We start from the raw sequence: 16,631 nt of genomic DNA, 5'->3' as shown, positions 1-16,631 counted from the left end.
CAAGATGCTGTGGTAGCCATGCTGGTTCAGTATGCCTTCAATTTTGAATAAATCCCAAACAGTGTCACCAGCAAAACACCCCCACACCATCACACCTCCTCCTCCATGCTTCACCGTGGGAACCAGGCATGTAGAGTCCATCCGTTCACCTTTTCTGCGTCGCACAAAGACACGGTGGTTGGAACCAAAGATCTCAAATTCGGACTCATCAGACCAAAGCACAGATTTCCACTGGTCTAATGTCCATTCCTTGTGTTCTTTAGCCCAAACAAGTCTCTTCTGCTTGTTGCCTGTCCTTAGCAGAGGTTTCCTAGCACCTATTTTACCATGAAGACCTGCTGCACAAAGTCTCCTCTTAACAGTTGTTGTAGAGATGTGTCTGCTGCTAGAACTCTGTGTGGCATTAACCTGGTCTCTAATCTGAGCTGCTGTTAACCTGCGATTTCTGAGGCTGGTGACTCAGATAAACTTATCCTCAGAAGCAGAGGTGACTCTTGGTCTTCCTTTCCTGGGGCGGTCCTCATGTGAGCCAGTTTCTTTGTAGCGCTTAATGGTTTTTGCAACTGCACTTGGGGACACTTTCAAAGTTTTCCCAATTTTTAGCACTGACTGACATTCATTTCTTAAAGTAATGATGGCCACTCATTTTTCTTTACTTAGAATTTGTATTATGGCAAGAAAAATGCAGCTAACAGTCTATTCAGTAGGACTATCAGCTGTGTATCCACCTGACTTCTGCACAACGCAACTGATGGTCCCAACCCCATCTATAAGGCAAGAAATCCCACTTATTAAACCTGACAGGGCACACCTGTGAAGTGAAAACCATTTCCGGTGACTACCTCATCAAAGCAAAAGGTGGCTACTTTGAAGAACCTAGAATATAAGACATATTTTCAGTTGTTTCACACTTTTTTGTTAAGTATATAATTCCACATGTGTTAATTCATAGTTTTGATGCCTTCAGTGTGAACGTACAATTTTCATAGTCATGAAAATACAGAAAAATCTTTAAATGAGGTGTGTCCAAACTTTTGGTCTGTACTGTATATTTGGGTGAGAATATATTTACATATAGATATCAGAAATTGTCAAATCCTCTATAAACATCATGCATTGTGGAGGAAAAGCCATGCTGCGTACAACACATCTATTGGCTTGTGGGCACTCGCTTGTAATTTGCATGATAACTACAGTTAGTAGGTCCAAAGCAAAGCTCCTATATAACCAAATAAGCCCTAGATCAGAAGTATCCAATGTGTAAGCCAGGAACCAGAATGGGAGGCCAGTGCAATACATGTGTCATGAATGGAGTACTGTTGCTAATGAAGTACTGGGACTTCCAGAATCAGATCTTCTGATCAATTGTGTCCTCGATATCTGGAGTCCAGGTTTAATGGGGTTGTTCATAGAAAACAAGTTGGTGCTCATCAACAGGATAGGTGATAAATTATTAATTGGTGGGGGTCCGACCACTAGGATCCACACCGGTCGGCAGAATAGGGAATTTTTATCCCGTTAGAATGGACCAGAAGTGTGCATTCTCGACCACCTCTACAAGTGCCTTTTCGGTCAGTCAGAGAGCGAATGAATAAGGCATCGGTCGGGTATCCAACCTGAGGCTCCATTTTGGGACAGGGAGAAAAGTGCTCCATCAGGGATCAAAATTCCCCGTTCTGACAATCTTCAGGATCTAGCGGTTGGACACCCACCAATCAATAAGTTATCACCTAACAACCCCTTTAAGCATAGGTCGGTGACTTCTAAGCTAGACATTTCACAGTAGCTTTAATTTGGCAAGGTTCTGCTTGATTATTAAGTGTTACTGTAGTATAACATGCAATTATCCAAACACAGCGAGAATTCTTAAAGGGAACCAGTCTGGAGATTTGTGCTGTCTAAACTGGGGGTGGCATGAAACAGGGACAGACTCCTCTATTTTTTTAACAAACAGTTGCTTGTTTAACAGGTTCACACAATAAGGGTGTTCCTGACAGGTATCCTTTAAATTCATTCCCACAGGTTTCCACACATTATCAAAGAAACTGTAAAGTGTTAGGAGCACAGAAATATAATACAGGATAGCAGTTATGGTATTTGGGTAGTACTGTAATAGTGATATGGTACCAAATCATTTCCAGTTAGACACCACAAAATTCACACTGTGCAGGTCTGTACTACTTACCAATCTAATGAACTGTATACAATCATAAAAAATACCATCAAAAAAATGAATCATCTTGGGTTAAAAGGTTCATGGTAAAGGATGTGACTACTATACATGGTTAAACATGACCATGTCCCCTAATAAAAGAGGACAACTCGCAGCCAGCAAATTGTCATGTTCTGACACTGACTTTATATGTGCTCAGCACAATCGGTGCAAAGACTACAGGTACTGCCGTGTGAACATCAAAACTAGCTTTAAAGAGGACCTTCCATTAGTCTGAGCATGTTAAATTGGTCAATTAGTGTCTGTAGAGCTGAGAAAGACAGTTTTTTTTATGTCAACTCTCTGCTTCAGATATATTAGCTAGTTAAATTTAAGTTATAATTTATGTTATAGTTCAATTGGGCGTTACCAGAGATTTGTCTTTGGAGGCGTGTACTTCTCCTGTATGAGGTTAACCAATCAATCAAAAGCAGGTAATATTATGCAGGGAGAAAAAGAACACGCCCTCCTCACCTCACAAATCTCTGCAGCTACTGTGTAGCGGAGCAGGGCCAAGTTATGCAACATTACAAATCTCTCCAGGTCTCATCTCACGGCAGTCAGTGTGAAGGGAGGATGAGAGCCTAGAGCACCATGAGAAGAGATGTGGAAAGGTTTGTAATGATACATACAGTTGTGCTTAAAAGTTTACATACACCAGCAGAATTTTTGCTTTCTTGGCCTGGTTTCAGAGAATATGAATGATAACAAAAAAACTTTTTCTCCACTCATGGTTATTGGTTGGGTGAAGCTATTTATTGTCAAACTACTGTGGTTTCTCTTTTTAAATCTTAATGAGAACGAAAAAAAATCCAAATGACACTGATCAAAAGTTCACATACCCTGGTGATTTTGGCCTGATAACATGCACAGAATTTGACACAAATGGGTTTGAATGGCTACTAAAGTTAACATCCTCACCTGTGACCTGTATTCTTGTTATCAGTGTGTGTGCATAAAAGCTGAGTGAGTTTCTGGGATCCAGACAGACTCTTGCAACTTTTATCCAGCCACTGACATTTATGGATTGTGAGTCATGGGGAAAGCAAAAGAACTGTCAACGGATCTACGGGAAAAGGTAGTTGAACTGTATAACACAGGAAAGGGATACAAAAAGATATCCAGTTCAAACTGTGATTAACAAATGGAAAATCAGGAGCTCTGTAAAAACCAAACCACGGTCAGGTAGACCAACAAAGGTTTCAGCCACAACTGCCAGGAAAATTGTTCGGGGTGCAAAGAAAAACCCACAAATAACATCAGCGGTGTGGCTGCTTCAAGATACACAATAAGGAGGCACTTGAAGAAAAATGGGCTGCATGGTTGAGTCGCCAGAAGAAAGCCATTACTGCGCGAATGCCAAAAAGTATCTCGCCTACAATACGCCAAACAGCACAGAGACAAGACTCGAAACGTCTGGAACAAAGTAATTTGGAGTGATGAGACCAAAATGTAACTTTTTGGCCACAACCATAAACGTTACATTTGGAGAGAGGTCAACAAGGCCTATAATGAAAGGAACATCGTTCCTACTTTAAAGCACGAAGGTGTATCGCTGATGTTTTGGGGATGTGTGAGCTACAAAGGAACAGGAAACTTGGTAAAAGTCGAAGGAAGATGAATGCATCACGTTATCAGCAAATACTGGAGGCAAATTTGCATTCATCAGATGGGAAGCTGTGCATGGGACGTACTTGGACATCCCAACATGACAACGATCCAAAACACAAGGCCAAGTTGACCTGTCATTGGCTACAGCAGAACAAAGTGAAGGTTCTGGAGTGGCCATCTCAGTCTCCTGACCTCAATATCATGGAGCCACTCTGGGGAGATCTAATGCGCGCAGTTCATGCTAGACAGCCCAGGAATTTACAGGAACTGGAGGCTTTTTGCCAAAAAAGAATGGGCAGCTTTACCATCTCAGAAAAAAAGAACCTAATCCACAACTACCACAAAATACTTCAAGCTGTCACAGATGTTAGAGGGGGCAATACACGGTAATAAGAACTGGGGTATGTGAACTTTTGATCAGGGTCATTTGGATGTTTTTGGTTGTCATTAAGATCTAAAAAGAGAAAACACAGTAGTTTGACAATAAATGGCTTCACCCAACCAATAACCATGAGTGGAGAAAAAGTTTTTTTTTGTTATCATTCATATTCTCTGAAACAAGGCCAAGAAAGCAAAAATTCTGCCGGGGTATGTCAACTTTTGAGCACAACTGTAACTCAGCTCTGCTTTTTCGCTACATAGTAGCTGCAGAGATCAGTGAGGAGAGGAGGAAGAGTTCTTTAAGCCAATGGTCTCCAAACTATAGCTTTCCAGATGTTACAAAACTGTGACTCCCAGTGTACTGGTGTCTGGGTACGCTGGGCGTTGTAGTTTTACACTCTGCTGCAGAGCTGTGCCAGATTACAACTAACATTTTTTAAGCTTCCATCTCAAGAGATAGCCAGTGTGGAGGGAAGGGAGTACAGCTAAGCTGACAGCACTATGAGAGGAGAGCTTCAGTTGCAGAAGTATAATGAGACAGAGCTCAGCTCTACTGTACTGTGTTAGTTATACTCACACACAGCTCTGCAGTGAGATCAGACAGTCATTACATTCCTCACACTGGTAACAACCCCTTTCATTTAAAATTAGGTCTAGAGGCAGATTCTCAGGGAGATCTATCCAGGCCAAAGATCTTAACTGCTCATTTTATATTTAGAAAAAGAATTCTCTGGAATTAAACATTGGATTGCAGATATTATTGTATTCAGCTTTCTATGACCTGCATATCCATATAGACAGTTTAAGAAAATTGATCTTACTGACAGGTTTCTTGGTATAGTGTTTTTTCTTTTTAGTGTACATGATTTGGATTAAATACAGTTTTATATTTATTTACAAATTATTTTCATTGTATGTTTTTTTACAGTGCCTCATGTTGATGAAGTCCCTTGTACTTTATCTTTTTCAATCGCTCATTTGTATTATAAACAATAGGGAACAGATGTTTCTGAATATTAATTATGTAGAGTTGGCCTTGTTTAATATGCAGAGTCAAGAAAAACCCTATTAAACCCCCAAAAGACTTTTTTGAGTGTATTAAAAGATAACAGTGAATGTTGAAATAAGAGCCAGCAAAATTACCTTGATTTCCCTTTGTTCCACAGATTTCTCCCATATTTGCTGGTCGTAGGCTCCGATCTAAAAAAAAAACAAAAACAAAATAAAATAAAACATTAGAAAGTAAAAAGAGAACTGTATTTTTACAGACCGAATAAATCAATAGTACAAGAGATTAGAAAATGTGTATTATGTCTTATCAAATAAATATGTTTCTTTCTTCACTTATCAGTCACTTCATCCTATCCCCCCACCTTATTAACTCACCATCCACTCTATAAAAAGAAAAAAAAATCTCCAATTTGCTAAACATTGTGTGCCAGCACAGTGAGGTGTCAGGTGCAACCCTTATTATACTCTATAGACAGAAGAAGGTGGAAGAGGAGTGACCAGCAGAGTAGTAAAACAAGCAGAGGGAGACACAGAAAGATTGTACAGATCTTTTTAACAAGTCTTTTGCCTTAACCCAGAGCTGTAGTCACATCTACACTGTTCACTACTGCTGCATAGTTTCCTTCCTGACTTTGCAGCTTTGGTTGGTGTGCTAACTAAGGAATAAAGATCAGGACTCTATCTGGGTACTGGGATATGTATGGGAGAGATTATAGCAGCTAGTCTTCTTCCACCAGCTCATTGTCAACTGTACATTAAAGAGAGACTGTCAGTATAGTATGACTGTTCAAATCAGGTGCAGGCGTTCGTTCGGTAGACCCTTGGCGGGGCCAAAAATGTAAATGCCCCGTGCCACCTACTTTTATTCCATTTATCTCCACACTCTTCTGGCTCTATAAATTAAGAGGTCTATATACAGACAAGAAGTGGTGAGGTCAAACTTCCTCTGGTGGTTTTGTTGGCTGCATCGGTCAGGAAATTTTAACCAGCACATCACAAAAAACAAATAAATAAAAGGGCCAGCGCAACTTTAGTATTAAATTAATGTGCACGTGCACAAATATGCTGTGGCAAATATAGAAACATACAGACATAGGAGGCGCATTAGCACACTGCGATTAATGGATAAATGAATTATAGTATTGTTATACATGCAAAAATGTGAGATACTTACCGTAGTCAACTTTTTTTTTCCAAAAGCATAAAAGACATCCAACTATGCCAAGGTGACCTCAAATTAGATGGTCCCTAACTCTAGTGACTAGTGCGTCATCATAAAACAACCGATGACGGCACTACTCTAGTCAACGGACCGCTGAAGCGGTCCGGTAGTTAGCTGAACAACAACATTACCGATTCCTGTCCCCCTTTAAAGCCTGTGCAGAATCCAAGCAGGTGTCAGTAGGGGAATTTGGTTGAGTTTCTTATTTTTTATATATATCCAGCCCCCTGGGCAAAAGTTTTATTTTGCCCAGGCAACCTCTTTAAGGTAACAAAGCTAAACTTCTTATTGTGTAATAGGTATAATAAAATAAAGGCACTACAACATAACATACATAGTTAATGTAATGAAGGTTAATTTTACAGCAACATGAGCCACATAAATAAACCATTACGATGGCTGTTAAATAGTCCACCTACAGCTCAGAGCTTCCATTAGATTATCATTACCTACATAAAACCACGAGCTGTAGATGCCAAAAGGCACATTTTCTAAACTGAAAACTTTATTCAGAATGCTTCACATTTTCACAGGAGGAACTGTATCATTATAGAAAGTATCATTGTTCTACAACGCTGCTAACATACTGCAATGAGGGAAGAGAACATTGTACAATCCAAAAAGCAATAAAATTCAACACGCCTGAGGAGCAGACATTACACTTAAGGTTTAATCCCACGAAATAGTTGCTTCCAATTTAACTCCATGAGCACAGAACATACAATTCAGTCAGACTTTGCATGATTTTTTTTTAACTTTATATTAGAAAGTAATATGCATCACATCACTTTCAATAAACTAGTAATCAAATTGTGAGAACCTTTAAATGGGATTGTCCCCAGCAGCCCCACCGTCTCCTGTGTGATGTGTATATATACACAGCAGCCCCAGCGTCTCCTGTGTGATGTATCTATAATATAACTAGGGATGCGTTCCTCTGTCCGAAGCCTCTATATAGACTGTGCATGTGTGACACGCCTGCGCAGTCTGGCTCCAGACAGAAGACCGCATCCAGCGGTTACAGGTAAGAGGAGTGTATGGCGCCGGAGATCGCAGTATGCGTAGTCACTGAAAGCATAATGCGATCTCTGGCGCCATAAGGACATACTTACCTGACCCGGAGGTCCGATATTCTGGCCGGAGGCAGACTGTGGTGTTGCAGTGTGTCTTCAACAAAATGGCGTCGGATAGTGCGGTATAGGCACACGTGTACTCTGGCGCCACACTCCTCCCCCGACCTCCGGCAGAAAGGGACACCGCACTGGAGCACAGGGAAGAAAGCTGAGCAGAAGTATTTGTTTTTTTGTGTGTGCGCAGCGTGATGAGGATGAGGGGTGCCATGCATACCAGGATTGGGGGATGAGGGGTGCCATGCATACCAGGATTGGGGGATGAGGGGTGCCATGCATACCAGGATTGGGGGATGAGGGGTGCCATGCATACCAGGATTGGCGATAAGGGGTGCCATGCATACCAGGATTGGCGATGAGGGGTGCCATGCATACCAGGATTGGCGATGAGGGGTGCCATGCATACCAGGATTGGCGATGAGGGGTGCCATGCATACCAGGATTGGCGATGAGGGGTGCCATGCATACCAGGATTGGCGATGAGGGGTGCCATGCATACCAGGATTGGCGATGAGGGGTGCCATGCATACCAGGATTGGCGATGAGGGGTGCCATGCATACCAGGATTGGCGATGAGGGGTGCCATGCATACCAGGATTGGCGATGAGGGGTGCCATGCATACCAGGATTGGCGATGAGGGGTGCCATGCATACCAGGATTGGCGATGAGGGGTGCCATGCATACCAGGATTGGCGATGAGGGGTGCCATGCATACCAGGATTGGGGATGAGGGGTGCCATGCATACCAGGATTGGGGATGAGGGGTGCCATGCATACCAGGATTGGGGATGAGGGGTGCCATGCATACCAGGATTGGGAATGAGGGGTGCCATGCATACCAGGATTGGGAATGAGGGGTGCTATGCATACCAGGATAAGGTTGAGGAGTGCCATGCATACCAGGATAAGGTTGAGGAGTGCCATGCATACCGGGATGGGGGATATTAACAGAATTGGGGGACATCTATAATATAACCAGGGATGTGTCCTTCTGTCCGAAGGGTCTATAGATTGCACATGCGCGACGCGCCTGTGCAGTCTGGCTCCAGACAGAAGAACGCATCAAGCCGTTACAGGTAAGAGAAGTATATGGTGCCGGAGATCGCTGTATGCATAGACACTGAAAGCATACAGCGAGCTCCGGCGTAAAGTACATACCTGACCCGAAGGAATGTTGCCGTGGCACCTCTGTTTTGGCTGGATTCTGGGAGAGGAGTGTCTGAATCGGCGCATGTGCATAACGCGCTATTCGGTGCCATTTTAGTGAAGATACATTGGCGCCGGACAGCGCAGTATGGGCACACGCGTACTCTGGCGCCACAATCCTCCCCCGGCCTCCAGACGGGGACGGCACGTAACAGGACCAGGGCATAGAATAGGTTCAATTGCTAGTCTACATATATATATATATTATATATAGCAGCCCCAGCGTCTCCTATGTGATGTGTGTGCGTATATACAGTACAGACCAAAAGTTTGGACACACCTTCTCATTTAAAGATTTTTCTGTATTTTCATGACTATGAAAATTGTACATTCACACTGAAGGCATCAAAACTATGAATTAACACATGTGGAATTATATACTTAACAAAAAAGTGTGATACAACTGAAAATATGTCTTATATTCTAGGTTCTTCAAAGTAGCCACCTTTTGCTTTGATGACTGCTTTGCACATTCTTGGCATTCTCTTGATGAGCTTCAAGAGGTAGTCACCGGAAATGGTTTTCACTTCACAGGTGTGCCCTGTCAGGTTTAATAAGTGGGATTTCTTGCCTTATAAATGGGGTTGGGACCATCAGTTGTGTTGTGCAGAAGTCAGGTGGATACACAGCTGATAGTCCTACTGAATAGACTGTTAGAATTTGTATTATGGCAAGAAAAAAGCAGCTAAGTAAAGAAAAATGAGTGGCCATCATTACTTTAAGAAATGAAGGTCAGTCAGTCCGAAAAATTGGGTAAACTTTAAAAGTGTCCCCAAGTGCAGTTGCAAAAACCATCAAGCGCTACAAAGAAACTGGCTCACATGAGGACCGCCCCAGGAAAGGAAGACCAAGAGTCACCTCTGCTTCTGAGGATAAGTTTATCTGAGTCACCAGCCTCAGAAATTGCAGGTTAACAGCAGCTCAGATTAGAGACCAGGTCAATGCCACACAGAGTTCTAGCAGCAGACACATCTGTACAACTGTTAAGAGGAGACTTTGTGCAGCAGGCCTTCATGGTAAAATAGCTGCTAGGAAACCACTGCTAAGGACAGGCAACAAGCAGAAGAGACTTGTTTGGGCTAAAGAACACAAGGAATGGACATTAGACCAGTGGAAATCTGTGCTTTGGTCTGATGAGTCCAAATTTGAGATCTTTGGTTCCAACCACCGTGTCTTTGTGCGACGCAGAAAAGGTGAACGGATGGACTCTACATGCCTGGTTCCCACCGTGAAGCATGGAGGAGGAGGTGTGATGGTGTGGGGGTGCTTTGCTGGTGACACTGTTGGGGATTTATTCAAAATTGAAGGCATACTGAACCAGCATGGCTACCGCAGCATCTTGCAGCGGCATGCTATTCCATCCGGTTTGCGTTTAGTTGGACCATTATTTATTTTTCAACAGGACAATGACCCCAAACACACCTCCAGGCTGTGTAAGGGCTATTTGACCAAGAAAGAGAGTGATGGGGTGCTAAGCCAGATGACCTGGCCTCCACAGTCACCAGACCTGAACCCAATTGAGATGGTTTGGGGTGAGCTGGACCGCAGAGTAAAGGCAAAAGGGCCAACAAGTGCTAAGCATCTCTGGGAACTCCTTCAAGATTGTTGGAAGACCATTTCAGGTGACTACCTCTTGAAGCTCATCAAGAGAATGCCAAGAATGTGCAAAGCAGTCATCAAAGCAAAAGGTGGCTACTTTGAAGAACCTAGAATATAAGACATATTTTCAGTTGTATCACACTTTTTTGTTAAGTATATAATTCCACATGTGTTAATTCATAGTTTTGATGCCTTCAGTGTGAATGTACAATTTTCATAGTCATGAAAATACAGAAAAATCTTTAAATGAGAAGGTGTGTCCAAACTTTTGGTCTGTACTGTATATATACACACACATATGTATTACATCGCTGTGTGTGACCAGCGGGAGCAGCGATCAGGCTGGTAACTATGGTAAACATCGGGTTACTAGGGGCACACGCGCACCTAGTAACCCGTTGTTTATCATGGTTACGAGCCTGCTAAAGTGAGCGGTAACCTCCCGCTCACTGTAGCAGAGTGGTAACCATGATAAACAACGGGTTACTAGGTGCGCGTGTGCCCCTAGTAACCCGATGTTTACCATAGTTACCAGCCTGCTCCTGCTTCAGCAGGCTCGTAACCAGGAGCAGGACATCGTGGAAAGATTCTTTCCACGATGTCGCTGCTCCCCTGATCGTTGGTGAGCCTGCCTGTTTGACAGCTCACCAGCGACCACATAGCGACGCAGCAACGATCCCTGACAGGTCGTATCGTTGTCGGGATCGTTGCAGCGTCGCTAAGTGTGACGGGGCCTTAAAAGATCCTCAAAAGCTAGACATCATGCTGAAATCCAAAGAAATTTAGGAACAAATGAGAAACAAAGTAATTGAGATCTATCAGTCGGGAAAAGGTTGTAAAGCCATTTCTAAAGCTTTGGGACTACAGCGAACCAGAGTGAGAGCCGGAAACTCCTTACAATGACAAAAACATTGAACACAGGTGAACATTCCCAGGATTGGTCGGCTGACCAAAATCATTTCAAGAGTACAGCAACAACTCATCCAAGAGGTCACAAAAGACCCCATAACATCCAAACAGCTGCATGCCTCACTCAAGATCAGTGTTCATGACTCAATCATAAGAAAGAGACTGGGCAAAAATGGCATGCATGGCAGAGTTAAAGAAGGAAACCACTGCAGAGCAAAAAGAACAAAGGCTCATCTTAATTTTGCCAGAAACATCTTTATGATCGCCAAGACTTTTGGGAGAATACTCTGTGGACTGATGAGACAAAAGTTGAACTTTTTGGAAGGTGTATATCCCATTATATCTGGCGTAGAAGTAACACAGCATTTCAGAAAAGGAACATCATACCAACAGTAAAATATGGTGGTGGTAGTGTGATAGTCTGGGGCCGTTTTGCTGCTTCAGGACCTGGAAGACTTGCTGTGGTAATGGAACCATGAATTCTGCTGTCTACCAAAAATTTGTAAAGGAGACTGTCCGGCCATCTGTTCGTGACCTCAAGCTGAAGCACACTTGTATTATGCAGCAAGACAATGATCCAAAACATACCAGCAAGTCCACCTCTGATTTGCTTAAGAAAAACAAAATTAAGACTTTGGAGTGGCCTAGTCAAAGTCCTGACCTTAATCTGAATGAGATGCTGTGACATGACCTTAAAAAGGCGGTTCATGCTCAGAAATCCTCCAATGTAGCTGAATTACAGCAATTTTGCAAAAATGAGTGAGACAAAATTCCTCCAGCATTGTAAAAGATTGATTGCACTTGTTGCTGCTAAGGGTGGCCCAACTAGTTATTAGGTTTAGAGGGCAATCACTTTTTCCACACAGGGCCCCGTATGTTTGGATTTCTTTTTCCTTTAATAATGAAGACCTTCATTTAAAAACTATATTTTGTGTTTACTTTTGTTATCTTTGTCTAATATTTAAATTTGTTTTGTGATCTGAAACATTTAAGTGTAAGAAACATGCAAAAGAATAAGAAATCAGGAAGGGGGCGAACACTTTTTCACACCACTGTGTATACTAAAAGGATGTGTGCCCACTATGCGTTTTTTCAAATGTTTTTGATGTGGAATTTCCGCAGCGGAAACGCTTTAAAAACGCTTGGTAATAAGTGCCCCATGGTCCCCAATGAAAATTCGCATGTGCTTTGCACATGCTGCGGAATTTTCCTCTGCGGATTTTCCTTGCGGAAAAATCCACAGCATGTCCATTATTTGTGTGTTTCCGCATGCGGATTTGAGTTCACAATGCATTTGAAAAACGCAAGTTAAATCATGTGAAAACGCTGCAAAAACGCTTAAAAAAGCGTGTAAAATCTGCAAGCATTTTAACTGGCAAGGACATGCAGAAACGCTGCAGAAATTTTCTGCTTCAATTCTGCATCGTGGGCACATAGCCAAAGACTTATTACTGGACAACCCCTCTTAAATGACAACAACGTGCTTAATGAAAAAAAGGAAAAATGCTTACTCATCTCCGGGATTGGCACTGCTCCTCAGCCCCCAGCAATCGTCTGACTCACATGCTATAAACAATGTCACAAGATCACCAGGGTACACAGCTTGGAGAAAAGGAATGGTGCTGGTCTGGAAGTTATGTTTTGTTTTTCTTATTGTACACAGAACACTGGGGGCATTTGAAAAGAAGTTGTCCAGTAGTTGACAACCCCACTTTAAAACATTAGTAAGGCCTTGTTCACACGATGTGTTTTTTTGCCACAAAAATGTAGTGTTTTACAGTAACAGCAAAGCGAATGAGATTTCTGAAATCTCATGCACACACTGCTTATTAATTATTATTATTTGCAGATTTGAAGCATTAAAGTATTTTTTTCAAATCTGCTTCAAGTAAAAAAACATGCCAAAAGAGCATATTTTACACAGCGTTTTTTTTTTTTGCTGCACATACTCAATGTGTGCAAAGCAAGATTCCAAGCGGCTAATGTATTCACAAAAGAGAGGAGCCATCACCCCAAAACTTTAACCAGGGACAACAAAGTACGGCATATACTGGTACATTGTATGAACGGAAGTATGGAAACCGCACAAAAAGTATCGCCATCAGGAAACCTGATCATAACAGGATACAGAGTAAGGCCACGGCCCCACTATCAGTATTTGGTCAGTGGTCAGTATTTTTTTCTCAGGAGTGGGAGCCAAAACCAGGAGTGGGTGATAAATGTAGAATTGGTGACTTGTTTCTATTATACCTTTTCTCTGATTGTTCCTCACCTGGTTTTGGCTCCCACTCCTGAGAAAAAATACTGACCGAATACTGATAGTGGGGCCTTGGCCTAAGACGACACCTACAAGCAAATGGAAAAATCTACATTTCTGGAAGTTTTATTTCTTCAGAGAAGCAACAAAGTCTAAGAGATTTTCTATTATGACATAAAATGTAATAGAAACTCTCCACTATGTGGATTAGCTTCTTCTTTTGTTTTGGAGTGTGATGGGATCTTTGTGATGGAAGCGAGTATTACATATCATTTCTACAAGGCCCGGTGACACACTACTAGAAAGGTTTTGGGGAGTCAAGTGGTTTATATTGATTTAGACTCTCATTCACACTTGTGCCATGGCTTTTGTTTCAAAAGGATCCATGCCAGTTATCACAGACCAGAACATCTATTTAATGTATTTTACGTTTTAACAAGTGTAAAGCACAGGATAGAATACTACACTACTCCAACTCTCAAAAAGCAACAGCCGGCTGATGGAAAAGATTGCTCCCTTATCTGCTTTGTAAAAAAAAAAATTCACAAGTACAAAATAGTGATGGTCCTTATCCGAGCATATTTGCGCAACACTAGTATAGGAACCTTGTAGAATATATTATAATAATACATTAAATGGGCTGTCCACTACTTTTAATAATTGGCCATTCTATTTTTATGTTTTAAAGTAGCATCTTTGTAAATACCTTGCTTTGCAGTTACTGCGCCGCTCACAGGCATCACGTCACTCCCCGTTGATGTCACGTCAAGTGAGGGGTGACATCAGTGACGCGGTCCCCCAGTTTATGCTGGGCTGTGGGCGGTGTTACCCCGTGCGTCACACCCAGCACCCACCGCGCGCTTTCCCAATGAATGGGGAGAGGCTGAGCGTGCGGTGGATGCTGGGTGTGATGCGCGGGGAAACCCTGCCCACAGCCCAGCATCCACCGGTGGAACGCGGAAGAGAAAGACCCCTGGCTGCAGCCGGAACTTGACGTGACATCAGCAGATGTCAGAGCCAATTAAAAATAGAATGGCAAATTATTAATAGCACTTTAATAAAAGGATTCTATAGGCCCAATTCATTATTGCATTTGTACCTTTTTTTGAGGTTTTTCACCTGTTTCTCATTTGTGCCTTATTTTTAAATTATGCCTTTTTTAAAGTTTATTTTATATGTGCTCATCTATTTTTTTTCTATGTTCATAATTGTGTGCAGGCTTTGAGGTTCCCAGATGTTTTCAGCTGATTTATGAATTACAATAAAAAAAAAAAAAAAAAAAAAAAAAAGCAACTTTTTTTATGACTTTTTTGTACTATGAATTATTCACACTTTTATTTTATTTGCACAAATCTTACGACATTTTAGAGGAACATGTGACTGCACTAAAAAGTCACAAAAAGAGAATGGCAAGAGTGTGCAAAGCAGTCATCAAAGCAAAAGGTGGCTACTTTGAAGAACCTAGAATATAAGACATATTTTCAGTTGTTTCACACTTTTTTGTTAAGTATATAATTCCACATGTGTTAATTCATAGTTTTGATGCCTTCAGTGTGAATGTACAATTTTCATAGTCAAGAAAATACAGAAAAATCTTTAAATGAGAAGGTGTGTCCAAACTTTTGGTCTGTACTAATATATATATATACACACACACACACACACACACACACACACACACACACACAGTGGTGGCCAAAAGTATTGGCACCCCTGCAATTCTGTCAGATAATACTCAGTTTCTCCCTGAAAATGATTGCAATCACAAATTCTTTGGTATTATCTTCATTTAATTTGCTTGCAAAGAAAAAACACAAAAGAGAATGAAGCAAAAATCAAATCATTGATCATTTCACACAAAACTCCAAAAATGGGCCGGACAAAAGTATTGGCACCCTCAGCCTAATACTTGGTTGCACAACCTTTAGCCAAAATAACTGCGAACAACCGCTTCCGGTAACCATCAATGAGTTTCTTACAATGCTCTGCTGGAATTGTAGACCATTCTTCTTTGGCAAACAGCTCCAGGTCCCTGATATTTGAAGGGTGCCTTCTCCAAACTGCCATTTTGAGATCTCTCCACAGGTGTTCTATGGGATTCAGGTCTGGACTCATTGCTGGCCACCTTAGAAGTCGCCAGTTCTTTCTCTAAAACCATTTTGTAGTGCTTTTGGAAGTGTGTTTTGGGTCATTGTCCTGCTGGAAGACCCATGACCTCTGAGGGAGACACAGCTTTCTCACACTGGGCCCTACATTATGCTGCAAAATTTGTTGGTAGTCTTCAGACTTCATAATGCCATGCACACGGTCAAGCAGTCCAGTGCCAGAGGCAGCAAAGCAATCCCAAAACATCAGGGAACCTCCGCCATGTTTGACTGTAGGGACCGTGTTCTTTTCTTTGAATGCCTTTTTTTTTTTCCTGTACACTCTATGTTGATGTTTTTTGCCAAAAAGCTCTACTTTTGTCTCATCTGACCAGAGAACATTCTTCCAAAACGTTTTAGGCTCTCTCGGGTAAGTTTTGGCAAACTCCAGCCTGGCTTTTTTATGTCTCGGGGTAAGAAGTGGGGTCTTCCTGGGTATCCTACCATACAGTCCCTTTTCATTCAGACGCCGACGGATAGTACGGGTTGACACTGTTGTACCCTTGGACTGCAGGGCAGCTTGAACTTGTTTGGATGTTAGTCGAGGTTCTTTATCCACCATCCGCACAATCTTGCGTTGAAATCTCTCGTCAATTTTTCTTTTCCGTCCACATCTAGGGAGGTTAGCCACAGTGCCATGAGCTATAACCCCTTTAGAGCCCTTGCCGTATTAGTACGCACATTTGCGTACTGCCCGTTCAGTGAGGGCTGCTGCGCTGAGACCTCACTGAACCGAGCACATGTCAGCTGATTCTTACAGCTGACATGTGCACGCAACAGCCGCGGGTGGAATCGCGATCCACCCGCGGCTGTTAACATGTTAAATGCCGCTGTCAATCTCCGACAGCGGCATTTAACGCGCGTTTCCTGGAAGCGCGTCCTAAGCCCCGCACACCGGCAACCCCGTCACGTGATCGCGGGTCGCCGATGGGCGTGCATGACAACCCA

The 16,631-nt window shown here is 42.3% G+C and overlaps 1 protein-coding gene across 2 annotated transcripts in view; it reads right to left on the bottom strand.

Annotated features, from left to right (window-relative positions):
• The window catches only part of PHTF2 (putative homeodomain transcription factor 2), a 128,688-nt gene that overhangs the window by 54,826 nt on the left and 57,231 nt on the right, over positions 1-16,631 (bottom strand). For both annotated transcript variants that reach the window (XM_073652289.1, XM_073652290.1), the window contains exon 3: positions 5,348-5,404. In XM_073652289.1, the coding sequence (XP_073508390.1) occupies positions 5,348-5,404 (57 nt within the window). The remainder of the gene's footprint in view (positions 1-5,347; positions 5,405-16,631) is intronic.

This window comes from Phyllobates terribilis, unplaced genomic scaffold, assembly GCF_046119375.1.
Source record: "Phyllobates terribilis strain yellow unplaced genomic scaffold, ASM4611937v1 Scaffold_11__3_contigs__length_659146591, whole genome shotgun sequence".
NCBI lineage: Eukaryota > Metazoa > Chordata > Amphibia > Anura > Dendrobatidae > Phyllobates > Phyllobates terribilis.
Note: the sequence above shows the minus strand (reverse complement) of the source record. Positions and strands in the feature narration are given on the sequence as shown.